This window comes from Sebastes umbrosus, chromosome 14, assembly GCF_015220745.1.
Source record: "Sebastes umbrosus isolate fSebUmb1 chromosome 14, fSebUmb1.pri, whole genome shotgun sequence".
In the NCBI taxonomy this organism is placed as follows: domain Eukaryota; kingdom Metazoa; phylum Chordata; class Actinopteri; order Perciformes; family Sebastidae; genus Sebastes; species Sebastes umbrosus.
This window is the reverse complement of record NC_051282.1, coordinates 8,953,626-8,968,873: the sequence shown is the minus strand read 5'-3', so window position 1 is coordinate 8,968,873 and position 15,248 is coordinate 8,953,626. Positions and strand designations below refer to the sequence as shown.

The window sequence follows — 15,248 nt, the reverse complement described above, 5'->3', positions numbered from 1 at the left end:
CTCTAATATGAGTGTAGTTTGATCTTTATCTGCAACTGTGCAGAGATACCAGGTTCAAACAGAATGATTAGACATGCAAAAAAAAGGAAAAAAAGCTGCGCAGCATTCAAATGTTGATTTCGAATTTGAATGTCAACGTTATGAATGAAGCTTCAAAGCTTCGAACTATTCAGTACAGCCCAGGAAAGAAAAATAAGATTTGAGTGAGAAAAATCTAAAGCAGAAGTGTCACTCCTACGAGGACGCTGACTCTAATTCTCACCATAATAACGAGTCATCATGAGTCACAACATGTCAGCACCAGTGGTGGAGGAAGTAACTTTTACTTAAGTAAAAGAAGCAATACTACAGTGTTAATATACTTTGTCATTAGTCCTGCGTTCAAAATCTTTAGCATCAAAAGTAAAAAAAACTTATTAATTATGCAGAATAATATGTACTATATTATTAAATTATAATTAGGGATGAATGAGTTCATCACTTTGATGTTGCAACTGGTAAAGGTGGAGCTCATTTTAAGTACTTCATATACTGCTGGGTAACTTACCCTGTGATAATACATCAGAATGTATTAGTTGATTTATTTTTTGGATTTTCTATTAATAATTTGAATTTGCAAAGTAACTAGTTACTAAAGCTGTCAAATAAATTGAGTGGAGTAAAAGTATTAAGTAACATAAAATATAAATACTTCAGAAAAGTACAAGTACCTCATAATTGTACTTAAGTTAAGTTACATTCCACCACTAGTCATGGTTCATTAAGCCGCTGACATTGGTCTTTGTGGACGAAAACACCACCTCCACCAGACCTGGAGGACAATGTGCTTAAACATGCCTCAACACTGTGAGTGTGTGTGTGTGTGTGTGTGTGTGTGTGTAATGTATGCATTTCTCACCATATGGGATGGTGGAGGACACTGGCTGGTGATTGTAGGTGTTGCCATTAGTAACAGCCCACACAGAGTAGCCGCCATCGTTATGGGAACTGACAAATAAGTTTCCAGAGCGTTCCCACACCAGGCTCTCCAGCTGCTGCAGGGGGGGTTCACACACAGTGTATGCATCAAACCAGTAGAATTACAGCTTATAGATAGTCTGTTAACAATGTTAACTTGTTCACACCTGTTGCCATTGCAGTAAGATTAGAGTCAAGTGCATCTTTGAGCAGCTAATAGCTAACTTGCCAAATAGCCAATGACTTTGAAGGCTGTTGGGAGTAAGTGATGCTTGTTTTTTCAATTTTGTTGTGATTCCAAACAGTAAGAAAAAAAGGCCCATCTAGAAAGATGTCTAGTGTATTTAGAGCATTTTTACATTTCCATTATTCCTCTGCAACTCCTCTATGACCTTTTCAGTAATCACTAACATGTCCAGAACATGGGGACAATAAAAAAGGAGGTAACACACCGTAAAATACATTTTAAAGTTCTTCATTGCGCCAGCATGAAAGATTCATCATGGAACATTGTCAGTAAAAAGTTACACCAATGTGGGGCTGCACGATTATGGACAAAATGATCATTATTTTGATCAATATTGATATCATGATTATTTATTACGATTATTCATTGATTTTAGCGACTTTCACATTAAAATAAACAGAGCACTGTTTTCACTTCCATGCTGCGCTACATTCCTACTAATATACAAATTAGGGCTGCACGTCACGATGTTGGACAAAATTGACATTGCAATATTTTTTTCTGCTATATATATATTGCAATATGAAAAAATACAGGAATATACACCCTACCCTTTTATTAGCTACATTTTAAAGTTAAATGCTTCAATCTGGTGCACTTCTAGAGCAACATTGTGCTCTTAATTTAATCATAAACACATTGGTTGTAAAGGTAATATCGATACCCAAAAGTGAGGAGCAGTCTATGCTCGCGACACAGCGCAGTTTAAGCTCATGTTTAAGCTGCGCTCGACACAGCATGCAGCGCCGTTGTGGCGCGGCGCAGGCCATTCTAGAAATAACAGGTTTCAGAGTGCAGTGGTGTCGTTTGTCGCGTTGTGTCTGAAAGATCTTCAGTGAGTGAGAGAAGAAGAAAGAAATGGAGAGAACTAAGAGAAAGAAATACTCAAGCAGGAGCAAAAATAAATAAAAAACTGATGAATATTAGTTTATGCCAGAGATTCACACGCCAAGTTCACACCACAGGGCCGAATTATTCAGTTTTCTTTCTTGGGAGTTAAAGGTAAAATCAAAAGTTTAACATAAAAATGCTGTTGCAGTGTGCTAATTATTTTGTTATTTTCATTCTTTTAAAGTCACCAGAATGCAGCAAACAAAGTTTCTGAAACTCAAATTTTTCTCGGGGAGGACCCCCAAACCTCCTGCTTTGCTTTTGAAATCCTCCCATTTCTTAAAGGTCTCAAGGTTGGCAAATATGGTTCAGCTCTACACCAATGTGCGCTAAACTTTGCTCTGTAAATCAGGTACCTGCTTGCCCAGGAAGAGCTGCTCAGCATGACGGGTTCTCAGATCCCAGAGGACCACCAGGCCCCGGCTGTAGCCAATCAGAATCTTCCCTGACTGCTGAGGATGTTCCTGAAGAGATTCCACCGGCCCTAAGGATTTCCCACATCTGTAATCATCTGGCAGGCTGGGAAAACAAAACATTACCCATTATCCCACATGCTGTAAATTACAAATGTCTACATGTCAGAACAAGGTGAAATACAGTACATGTTTGCGAGGGAGCCTGACATATTTACGGGGAAAGAAATAATAAATACTGAAAAATTAAAGGTGGAGCCGCTATTAAAGCAACACTTTGGATCGGAGTATGATCGAGGAGGGCATTCCTATCAAAAGACCATCCTTAAATAGAGGCAGGCATTTATGTCCACCTGTTAGCATGAGACCAAAGTTCCTTAACCAAAGATGTGATGACAAAAGATAGTAATTGGACCTTAAATTAAGTTTGTTACGTATATTATCTAAGTACGTTTAATGTTCATACACTTAAATGCATTTTTGGACAGTGGGGCTCTGACATAGGGCTGAGCTATATGACGATATATATCGTCAAAACGATATAAAAAAATGATCGTGATATATGCTAGGCCTATTTTCATTTCTTTTTTCTCTATAATTTCACTTAAAACTTGTGTTCATTTTGCACTCAAGTCCTTAAAATGAGAAAATTCTCAGCACTTTTCATTTAGTATTTAATTCATACAGGAGCATACAGAAATAAGCTTTACCATGTGGTTATTTCATATAGACTATTCCTTTATTGAATTACCAGAAAGCTATATCGTGATCTTTATCGAGATATGAAATGACCTATATTGTGATAGATTTTGAACATATCCCCCAGCCCTACCCTGACATAATGATGAAGTTTACAGACAACACAGCTTCACAAAATGTGAAAGAGGGAGATGATACAAGGAGGAGTGGAGGAAAAAATCTGTTCTTATTGATAATCCAGTTGGTAAGTAGAACATGTACTCCAAAGCCCTATTTTCTTTTGCACCAAAACAACCCAAAGCAAAACTCCAACAGTGTTCAAATTTATGTATAATCTAATCAACATCAAGCTCAAACCATCTGTATAAACTCTATTACTACCACAGGCTGCTCTTCCAACAACAACAACAACAACAAAACAGTGAAATCAACATCAAGCTGAAGTTCAGCTGCTGGAGTTCGTGAGCTAGAAATTCCTCTGAGGCAGGGGAGGAATGTAGAGCAGGACACACCCTCGAGATGTCAGAGGATTCCCTCAGCGAAGGACGGGGAAACGAGGAGGAGATAGGAGAAGACAGGAGAAGACATGGGAGGAAAACAGCAGAGAGAGATGGAGTCGATGAAGAGAAACAAGCAGACAAAGTGGGAAGGACAAGAAGACAGCAATGCAGCTTTCTGGGCTCCCTGCTGCGGATGAGGCAGAACCATCACAGAGGAGAGCCAGTGTGAAACACACACGCACACACACTTCTGACTGCTTTGGTAGCGTTTACTGAGGAAGATCCTCTCCGGAAGCACAGAGGCAGAAACATTCCCAACAAAGCATTCCATTGTCTCCGTCTCTCCGTCCACAAGTATTTTTAGGGAATCCAGCATCCTGCTACAGAGTCCCGGTGATGAGCCTCTGTGTGTGTGTGTGTGTGTGTGTGTGTGTGTGTGCATGTACGTTAGAGATTCAGCTGAAACACTTCCCCAACCGGAACACCGTGTTTTGGCAGCCGGTACAAAGCCTCCCTGTCTAAAACCTCCCCTCCTTTACACACACACACACACACACACACATACATACACACACACATACACACACCATACAAACCACACACACACACACACAAGCCTTATCAGGGCGCTCGTTAGGCCTCAGTTCTGCCCACTTCCCTAAACAAGCCTGGTTAATGAGGGGTTTGGCCGAGCAGTCCGACCGTCACACAGCAGAATGAGACAGAAACACAGTAGCTGTGTGATGCGCTGCCAGTGCATCAACACAGGAATGCACTGAGGAAAGACGCAGCAGGAAAATACTACGCTTTTTTTATGTACAAAACAACAAAAAAAACACTTGTGCACGTTTGCTGCACACAGATTATTTTCCATAATGCAGTTTTGTGTTTATTAACATGATGAGGACACACATCTCCAGTTTGTCCTGAAGATGTGTGTCTGTGCTCCACTCACACTGTGGTTTGCTCTGGTTCACTGCTGAACACTCATACATGGCTGCACACTAGTACACACGACAACACTGCATGAATGAGGAGGGGCTGGACAAAATAACAGAAACACCATCTAATATAATAGCCCTGTAGTGATACACAGTTCCTCTTTGTTTATGCTGTTTTCCAGTGTTTTGGCATATTATGAGTTGTGAGCCATTCCCCTTATGCCACATTATGTAAGTTAACAGTGTTGATGCTGATGCATCAGCAATTCTCACAGCTACTACAGTACGTTCCATTTCAAATGGCCACTAATTGACTCAAATTAAGTCGACTACCCAGTAGCTAGTTTGTCTTTATTATATTTAATGTTCATTTCCAAATAAGCAACATTCAAAGTTAACGATTTGGGGAAAAACATAACTAGATATTATTTATCAAGAGTTTAAGGCCACTTTCACAAGCCATATTCTGTTTGGCTAGTCCAAATCAGAGTGAAATTCATACTTTTGGTTTGTTTTCTATTTAGTCTGGTTTGGTTTCACAGTGCACAAATTAAAGCAGACCAAATGAAAAAAATATATTAGCTGAGGGGCATGTGCGAAGGAGCGAATTTTTTTCGTCTCGAGAGCAGCCACCTCTATGCAGGCAATCGTAGACTTTGATATACTCGGCACTGATCTACTGTGCACACGAATCCCTTCTCCTCCAGTTTATCTCGAATGACTTTATAAAGATCCCTATTTCTGTGAACTTTATTTAGCATATTCTGTATGTTCTCTAACATCGGACTTCTGCAGAAGTCCAGGTCAGTCTTCTCCAACCTCTCGCAAGCGGTCTCGGACCGGTTGTTTTGGTCGGCACCAGAGTATGATTACTGCGTTCACAACCGCCCAAACCAACCGCACCAAAGTTCGATTAAAACGGGCTAAATGTTGGCTTGTGAAAGCGCCATGAAACTCTGTTAATCTGTTTCTTCAGGACTGTGTGAGTGTGGATTGTTCAGATTTGATTGAACAGCCACACAATGACAACAAAACATTATTAATCGATTGACAGCCCTAGAAAGAAACAAAACATTTGTTATCTTGGCAGAAAACTGTGTGTTCATGTAGGACCCATCACTGACAGAAAAAGACTGATGAAGAAAAACACTTTCAAGTCTTTTATAAAAAGTCTGAGAGTCAACATTTTTGCAAGTGATTTGTCAAGGCATTGCTGTCATTGGTATTTACTGCATACTGTAGCTATTTTATTGTACTGCACTGTATTTTATTTTATCCACCCTTTTTCCCCAAACTCCTTTTCCTAAAAAAACATCTGTTCAAATTCCTATCCAAGATTTACTGCACATATCCAATGCAACAATGTCCCAAAACAGCTGCCTCTACATCTCAGTTCTGTGCTAACTTTAACTAAAGACGCCCTTATATTAAGTAACAGTACATCTCTTGCTCCCTTTCCTCTACTTTCAAAACAGCGTTCAGGAGATCGGACCGTTCTCATGGTCCCTGAACCACATGACCCCGACCTGCCTGCTGCTGCATGCTAAGGTCAAGAGGGATATTTGTTTCTGCGTGCATGCGTGTGTCCGACCTGCACAGCTGGACGTGTGAGCGGAGGAAACTGGAGTGTTTAGTGTTTAAAAGAAGACATACTGTGACAGGGACGGAGAGGAGAGAGTGAAGACTGAGTCAAGAAGAGAGTTTAGGCAGAGAATGGGAGAAACTATGATGGATCAACATGGGAAGCACATTACAACGATTCATTATATGTATAGATGCAATATAAGAGCTGGAACTATTAATATAATGACCAACATACCCACCAGCTGTGTCAGTCCAAAAACAACAGCACCAGACTTAAAATATAGTTAATGGTCAATCCTTACTTGGCTCTAGATCTTATTTTGTTTGACGTTTTTTTATTTATTCATTGACATTTGCTTTCTCTGAAGTCATTTACGTGACAGTCTCACCTCTGCGTGACCTGATCCTGTGGCAGCGTCAGGTTGTCCTTCAGTGATAGGCGGGGCAACTCCAGGAAGTACACGCCCCCTCCTTCAGTGCCAATGCAGAGCAGGTCGCATGACCTCAACAAGAGGAGGACAGTCACCCGAGTGGCACTGAGAATAAGACAAGGAGGAAGAGGAAAGAATGACAAGAGTGAAGCTGCCATTCATTTTAATACAGAAGCGGGTATGACGTATTCACTTCCGGTGATAATTCACCCGCCTTGTTCACTTTGCGAGCAATGCGATCTGATTGAACATAGAAACCAGGGCTGCAACTAACAATTATTTTTATTGTCGATTATTCGGTTTATTATTTTCTCGATTAATCGATGAATTGTTTGGTCTATAAAAGGTAAAGAAAATGGTGAAAAATGTCGATCAGTGTTTCCCAAAGCCCACAATGACGTCCTCAAATGTCTTGTTTTGTCCACAACTCAAACATATTCAGTTTACGGTCATAGAGGAGTAAAGAAACCAGAACATATTTACATGTAAGAAGCTGGAATCAGATCATTTTTTACTTTTTTTTTTTTAATTAACTTAATAGTTGAACACTAATCGATTAATTTTCTGCATCTCTAATAGAAACGCATAAAGACAAGGTTCTCCAATGACCAGCCAATTTGAGACAGGGAGTGGGACTGACCTCTCATACTGGTAATATTGATTCTTTATATCATTGTTCATCTAACTGCCATACGAAATATACAACCAGCAGAGAAAGAGGGACACTGCTTGGCTGTACAAGGACATTAATAGAGGGTCATTTATGCTTACAACTGTGTCATTGAAAATCCCTGTGCACTGCATTTGAATCCAGTGTGGGACTACCGAAAACTACTATACAGAGGTAGCTAATAAGATAAGATCCTTTATTAGTCCCACATCGGGGAAATTTGCAATGAGTGCAACTACATTTAACGGCTATAGCAGAAGAAATGCCAGACATAAATAACATTAAAATTGGCTTTAATATGATGAAAACCTTAAAGATTATACCTTTAAGAGCAAAGCATTCTGAAGATCTAAAATGGTATCAATTGGCTTTAACGTACCTGCAGCTCTCAATGCCAGGTCTTCCTGGGAGGCTGTAGCTGTCCACTTCCTGTAGACCGACCACGCCTTCTCTCTTCACCCCTCCGATCTCTCTAGGGGCCCCGGCCACCAGCTCCCACAGGTGAATCGTGTTGTCATCCAGCAGTGACAGCAGGCGGCCCTTTCACAGAGCAAGGTGAACATTAACATCACACATCACTCTGGCGGTCACATTCAGAAAATAAGTGGCATGGAGCTTACCTGTCCGGGCAGGAAGTGGATTTGTGTGACAGCAGTGGTGTCTCTGTGTAGTCCTGTGAACTCCACACCAGGGGACCCGTAGCTGGAAGGGTCCCGTCAAGGAAACTCACAACAAAGCAAGATTTTACATTGGACAAAGTCTAGTGGAGCTATTCTCAATTTAAAGAGGACCTATTATGCTTTTCCCTTTCCTTTTGTGTGTCATATAGATTTTCTGTGCATGTAAAAGGTCTGCAAAGTTACAAAGCCCAAAGTCCACACCAATGGGAGTTACTCTCCCCTACAGAAACACTGCTCCTGAAATGCCTGAAACGCCTTGATTGAAGTCTCACCTTTTCTTACGTCACGTGGTGATGTCACACATTTGCATAATACCTTCCTAGCGGCTAGTTTGGCACGCCTTCAAACAAAGCTAGTTAGAGCAGAGCTGGAGTGGAGTCTGAAGAGTTTGGTTTGGTTGACCAATCACAACAGAGAGGGCCAGCTGACCAATCAGAGCAGACTGGGCTTTTTGGCAGCAGCTCAAACAGAGCGTTTCAAACAGAGGGAGGAAACAGGTGCTGCCGCACAGCCGCTATGAGAAAGATAAAGCGTTTACAAGTATGCACATGAAAATTAGCATAATAGGTCCTCTTTAAGTCCACACCGGCAGCAAACACACCAGATCCCCAATTCAGCTGCAAGTGCGCCTTGTGTAAGAGACAAACAAACACAGCAGGGACTTAATTCTACTCTTTATAATGGATTGTAATTTAGTTTAACCACTTGTATGCAGCACATTACACCACCAGGAACAATATTTATATATCAATACATCTTGTATATCTGCTACTGTCACACTGTGTTTGCTAATTGATGGAGATGGAGAAAACACTTTCTTTAAAAATAGAAACTGTATTAAAATGTGTGACTAAGAGGGCAGACATTATGAATCGTTAAACTGGTAATTCTGGGCTGTAAACCAGAAGAAACACACGGGTTAGGTGTAATAGTAGGGGGGAAATTAGAACTCTATAACAAAGCTCATAGCAATTACCAACACCAAATGACGCAGATGCTCAAAACCACCACTCTGTGTGCGTGTGTGTGTGTGTGTATGTGTGTAATCAGCAGTCCTCTCTCTGTTAGTCCAGTAAATGAAGCTGAGCTGATAAAATAAAGGCGACACTCAAGAACGGTGACACCGACTCCACAACTAGGCTAAATTGGTCTAAACTGCAAATTAGCGCACACACACACACACACACACACACACACACGCCAGCAGCTACACACATACAAACACACACTTGTGAGCAATACCGACACACTTTAGTACATTGCTTACATAAGCCTGTAGGAATGTGGATTAAAAATGCAGAAAAATAAGGAGAAATCTGGGGAGTCCTCGTGTTTGTATACGACTGTGTGGAGAGCTGCTTTTTCTGTTTCCCTACCACCATCGTTTTATATTATTATCTATTCTCTTTTTTTAATAAGAGAAGATAAATATAACTACATAAACGTGCATTTCCTCCTTTTCTCATTCCTAGTCATATCTTTACTCCACTGGCGCAGGTCTTTCCTGCTCCCATAATTCCCAGGAAGAATTGTACATAAATCCACTTATCTTCATCTCTGCTCTGCTGCTTTCTTTCCGTTTGTGTGATACCCAAGAAATCAGAGAGGGGTTACTCACTCCCCACTTTCCACTACTTTCTAACAGCTCTCTTGTTATAGGAAAGGTTACCGCAATTTGTTTGCTCTAACCATCTTTCCCATCTCTGCCCGAAACCACTCGTTTTCCCCGTGGGGATCCAATGGAGTTTTAATACCAGCATTCCTCTGCTGTCTCCTTTCTCAGCTCTCAGTTCCCTCGTTTAGTTCTTGGTAACCCTCTTCTTCTAACTCCTCTCAACTTCTTAGTTGCGTACTGTAGAAACCTACCTGCCCTCATCTTCTCCTTTAAACTCCCTCCTTTCTCGTTCCCTCCCTATCCCAATTCCCTGGAGGCCCAGCTGAGTGTTATATAGCATTCCTTCAGTGTTGTCACTTCCTGTCCCCGGTTTTATTCGCTGCAATAACACATGCCTCAGACAGCTGGAGGTGGAGGTGTGAGAGGAACATTCACTCATGGGTCATGAACCACCGGTCCAGACAAAGAGAGAGGCAGAGAGACGAATTAAGCAATTAAAGAGAAATGTTCAGTATTCTGCTCCCTTAAAGGAATTAGGAATGCACCGATTGTGAAATTCTGGCCCGATACCGATGTTTAAAATAACAATTTGGCTGATGGCCAATACCAGCTGTTTTTATTGTTGATGTTGTTTATTTTGTTTTTGCTGTTAGTAGACAAGAGACAAGACAAAAAATTACAGCTGTTTTAAAGTCATTCAGCATTTCATTACACTGTCTTTGAATGAGCGCACATTTTTTAATAAATGCTTCAAAAGCCTTTTCAGCTGCTATACAGCTACCTTCTCAATGAGAAGAATGTTTCAGTACTTACACAGCCCTACGAAAATATTAGTTTTGTGAAACGAAAATTACAAATGTAAAAATGATTAGAAACATAACCGGTATTTCTCACTCGTAGACTTTACTTGGGCGAGCCGCCTAGGTACAGTATATTTGGCAATCCATTGTAGCATTTTTTTTTTTTTTAATTTTTTAATCCACACGAGAGAATGACGGCATACATGATCGATTAACTAGTGGACTAGTAGCAGCAGAATGCCCGCGGGGAGCAGATGAAGACGGCCACTGCCATCGCCGAATGACATCTTATTTGCAGATAGGCCCAATACCAATGTTCGGCCGATAAATTGGTGCATCCCTAAATGGAATAGTTCAACATTTTTGGAAATAGTTATTTGTTTTGTTGCAGAGATTGATACCTTTGATGCTTGATAAATATGGAGCTATATAGCCAGCATTTAGTTAACATAGCTTAGCGTTAAGACTGGATAAAGCTGGTCTAGCTCTGCCCAAAAGGTTTAAAAATATGCCTACCAGTCCCTCTAAAGCTCACTAATAAGCATGTTATATCTCATTTTGTTTAAAAAAACGAAGTGTACCTCACAGTGTCGACAAGACTCCAGGAAGTTTCTGCACCTGGCCAAGAAATAGTTCAGCACCTCAATGTGTTTTTACTCTTTGGTTTGGGGATTTTTGTACAGAGCCAGGCTAGCTGTTTTCCCCCGTTTCCAGTCTTGATGCTAAGCTAAGCTAAGTGTCCCCTGGCTATAGCTTCATATTTAACAGACAGACATAAGATCTTCTCAATCCAACTCTCAGCAAGAAAGCAAATTACCCCGAAATTTCAAACTATAGCTTTATGCAAACAAAGGAAGAATGTTGAACTAAGAGTGAAACTAAAACTGCAAAATGTGTCAAACAGCTGTGTTACAAGGACACGGGGTGTGCAAAGAAAGATTGATAAACTGAGGAGAAATAACTCTATGCAAGAAATACGCTTAAAAACTGAATAATGGAGAGACAGAAAAGCTTAAACAAAAGAAGTTGTACTGCTTTGTTCCAAAGTTAGAAGTGAGAAGAAGTTCCACAGCGGGGTAAAAAAGATCAGCGGGACTGAAACCAGATGGTTTCTGTGTGTGTATTCCAGCTATGTCACGATGACCACAGCTTATTCATCACAAATCTATACAGCAACACCCACAAATTTAAGTTGAAATGAGTGCAAAGAAAGCTGTCAGTGCACGGAGAAATAATAAGACCACTAATGACTACTTAAGACGGTGTCAGAGCCCGGACACTTGGCTGATCTGGAGCACCTCTGACAGGAACCAGCAAGCTACCAGCTCCAATTTCAAACTTTGTCCTTCCACACAACCCCAAATAAATGTGTCCAACAGGCAGCAGAACAGTTGTAAAGAAAGCAGGGCAGAGGAAACTCGACTGTGGCTCAGGATTCACAAAATCACACACACACACACTTCCTGGTCATGGTGATGTCAGAGGACAGCTGGTGGAGGGATTCCCGGTGATGATGTCATCACCTCCTCACCGGGGACAGCTGTAGATGGAGTCCCTCTTGTTGTAACCTCATTATAAAAGTGTGTATGTGTGTGTTCCCCTCCCCCATGGGATCTGCTCATTGGCCAATATTACAAGTCCTCAATAGTAGTGGGCAGATAATAACTGTGTAAATGTGTCACCCTTCCTTCCCCCCACTCTGCAACAACCAGGCTGTTGGGTTAAATACAGATACACAAACTTGCTAGTATGTATAAATAAGTCAAACATTAGGATTCATCCTCGGGGAACAATAAATTAGGGCTGCAACTAACAATTATTTTCATTGTTGATTAATTAATTATTTTTCTCGATTTATCAATTAGTTGTTTGGTCTATAAAACGTCAGAAAATGGTGAAAAATATCAATCAGTGTTTCCCAAAGCCAAAGATGACGTCCTCAAATGCCTTGTTTTTTCCACAACTCAAAGATATTCAGTTTACTCTCATAGAGGAGAAAAAAACCCAGAAAATATTCCAATTTAAGAAGCTGGAATCAGAGAATTATGACTTTTCTTTCTTTAAAAAATGACTCAAACCGATTAATCGATTATCAAAATAGTTGGTAATTAATTTAATAGTTGACTACTAATCAATTAATCGTTGCAGCTCTACAGTAAATATCCACAGAAGATTTTCTGGAAGTGTAGCTATTAGATTTCCCTCCTCATGGACAAAATTGTTGATTTAAGATTTAAGACAAAGTCTCCAGTCATGCTCGTGGCTCTGTAAGGCTATGCTTTGAGCTAAAGGCCAACACCAGCATGCTTACGTGCTCACAATAACAATGCTAACATGCTGATGTGTTTGTGTGGCAGGTATATTGATGCCATAGAGAGTGCTGCAGGAATGAGTCCTAAAACCCAGAAATTAGTATTTTAGCACTTCTGGATCCCTCATCATGAAGTCAATGGGGTTTAGTTAAAAGCCTTAAATAAGGTCTGTGGTTAACACAACCTTAAGAGGTTTTAACGTTTTGTTCTACGATATAAAATACGGTGATAAATATCCCACTCGTGAATTTTTAAGCCTTTATGTGTCTTAAAAAAGGCTAAATAAGTGACCTTGGTGTATTTTGTTTATAGCCTAACATTAGCTTTTTACTTCTGGCAATTACATTTACTGTTGTAAATTGGCGTTTTGTCGAGGGAACCAAGGCGAGGCTATTTTTTTGCTAATTAACACTAAACACAAAGTGCAGCTGAGGGTGATGGGAATGTCATTAGTTTTGCATGTATTTAGTCATAAAACAAAGTATGAACATGAATGTCTGTACTAAATTTCAACACAATCCATTCCATAGTTGTTGAGTCATTTCAGTCTGGATCAAAGCGGTGGACCGACCGACATCACCATCTGTAGAGCCATGATGCTGCTAGCGTGACTAAAAAACTCAGCAACACTCCTCTTTATTTTAAACTGGTAATTTCCAGTTCCCTTCCTTCACTTATTCTGATTACACTTCTGATAAACATCCACGACTGATTGCCGTTTCAAAATATGTCACATAAAGATGTGTGGATAAAAAAAAAACAGAAGAGATAAAAAGGAACGGCGGCAAATTCTCAGGATGCTTTGCCAAGAACATCAGAGGCTTCTTCCACAGTTCAAACACACACACACACACACACACACGCACACACAGGCAGTCATGTCAATACTCTGTAAAGAGCTGGAAACACTGACTCAAAGCAAAGTAATTCAAAGGCCTCCACAATTCAATTTGGAAATTAAAATTGAAAGCATTAATAAAAGGAACCACAGAAACTCATAAAAGCAGTGAGACAATCGGCAATGACACACACAGAGCTGTGTAGAAATGGTCTTGGATGACAAAGTGCTGAAATAAATGTTCCTTACAAAGTAACATAAAAAGGTGCAGAGACAAGAATTCAACATGGGAGACTTAAATCTTTGAGCAACCTGTTGAATGACACACTGGTTTAACGGTGCTAATCTGTGCGAGGAAACCATGCAGTGTAACATGCAGAGATTTGCTGCACTGCTCACCAGAGAACCCTGAAACGCACACAATGGAGGCCTACAGTAACTCATAATCACTGAATCACTGTCTCCTTCTCAAACACACACACACACACACACACACACAAGTGCGATTGCCCGCTGATGCAGAGAGAGAGCGTTAGCAAGGATAAAGCGATTTCACGGTCTGAATACAGACAAACAGAGGGCATTGTCCTCCATGTCGGACACACAGACAACAGCCAGCACACACTCCAACACACACACACACACACACACACACACACACACATATGAACCTGACAGAAGATTGGGACGGACAGGAAGGACGGATCACTAGATCCAAGGATGAATGTACAAGTTGACCACACACAGAAAGAGAAAAATGCCAGAGAAAAAAAGTCAGAAAAGTTTGAAAAGAAAAGCCAAGAAAACTTTTACGATTCAGGCACACAAGTTAAAGCTGGTTTTAGTTCTAAACTTCTTCTGAGGCATCATCAGAGAGCATTTTCTCCAACTCCCTTTCTTCCCTACACACATAGCAACACACGCACACAATCACAAACTCCTTAGACGTCTGGCAAAAGGCAGTCAACAAGACAAGCCAAACAACTCCACCCACCCACTAGAGAAACAATCCCGTCTCATTTGCATCCTCTCCCTCAGCTAGTTCCTCTCCACCCCCCCCACACTCCCCTTTCTGTCCCACTCGATCAGTGCATGCTCCCCCCCCCCCCGACACGGGACAAATCGGACTTGAAGAAACACTTGACTGTCAAATCAAAGTTTATCTATAACACTACAAACTACATGGTCCCCAGAGGACGAATCACAATGATTTTGATATCTGGAACGATTGATGAAGATAGTGTGTTCATCCGTTAGGTATACTAACTACTATTATGAGGATAAAAAATAAGGGACAGAAGGAATAACAGAAAATGCATTGACTGGTTTTGATAGCGACAGAAGAAATGCTCCCACTAAAGTGGTCCTGGTCCCAATCTGGGAGGTTCATCTGGATCATGTTCTGGCAGGATCCGGCCCGAGTGAAGCCCCACGCCTTGTTGGACCGTCTACGAATGTTGAGCAACTTTTAATGACCAGCTGACGGCCCTCGAGTTTCACATCTAGGTCAGGAGACAGGAGAAGAGCGAAAACATCTTTTCCATTGAGAAAAGCCTTCAGTTCCGTTCTTTTCTCTTGTTCTTCTTTCTGATATAACTGATGCTATTGCAGCATCTACGCTAACCTCTTCAGGAGCCGCCGTAATTGTTGTTTAGAACCAACAGTCGCCA

At 40.9% G+C, this 15,248-nt stretch overlaps 1 protein-coding gene across 1 annotated transcript in view; it reads right to left on the bottom strand.

Annotated features, from left to right (window-relative positions):
• The window catches only part of llgl1 (LLGL scribble cell polarity complex component 1), a 47,421-nt gene that overhangs the window by 19,655 nt on the left and 12,518 nt on the right, over positions 1 to 15,248 (bottom strand). Inside the window, exons 3-7 of the mRNA XM_037791771.1 lie at positions 7,954 to 8,035; positions 7,713 to 7,873; positions 6,622 to 6,768; positions 2,452 to 2,614; positions 899 to 1,034 (exon numbers count right to left, since the gene is read on the bottom strand). Coding sequence (XP_037647699.1) covers positions 899 to 1,034; positions 2,452 to 2,614; positions 6,622 to 6,768; positions 7,713 to 7,873; positions 7,954 to 8,035 — 689 coding nt within the window. The remainder of the gene's footprint in view (positions 1 to 898; positions 1,035 to 2,451; positions 2,615 to 6,621; positions 6,769 to 7,712; positions 7,874 to 7,953; positions 8,036 to 15,248) is intronic.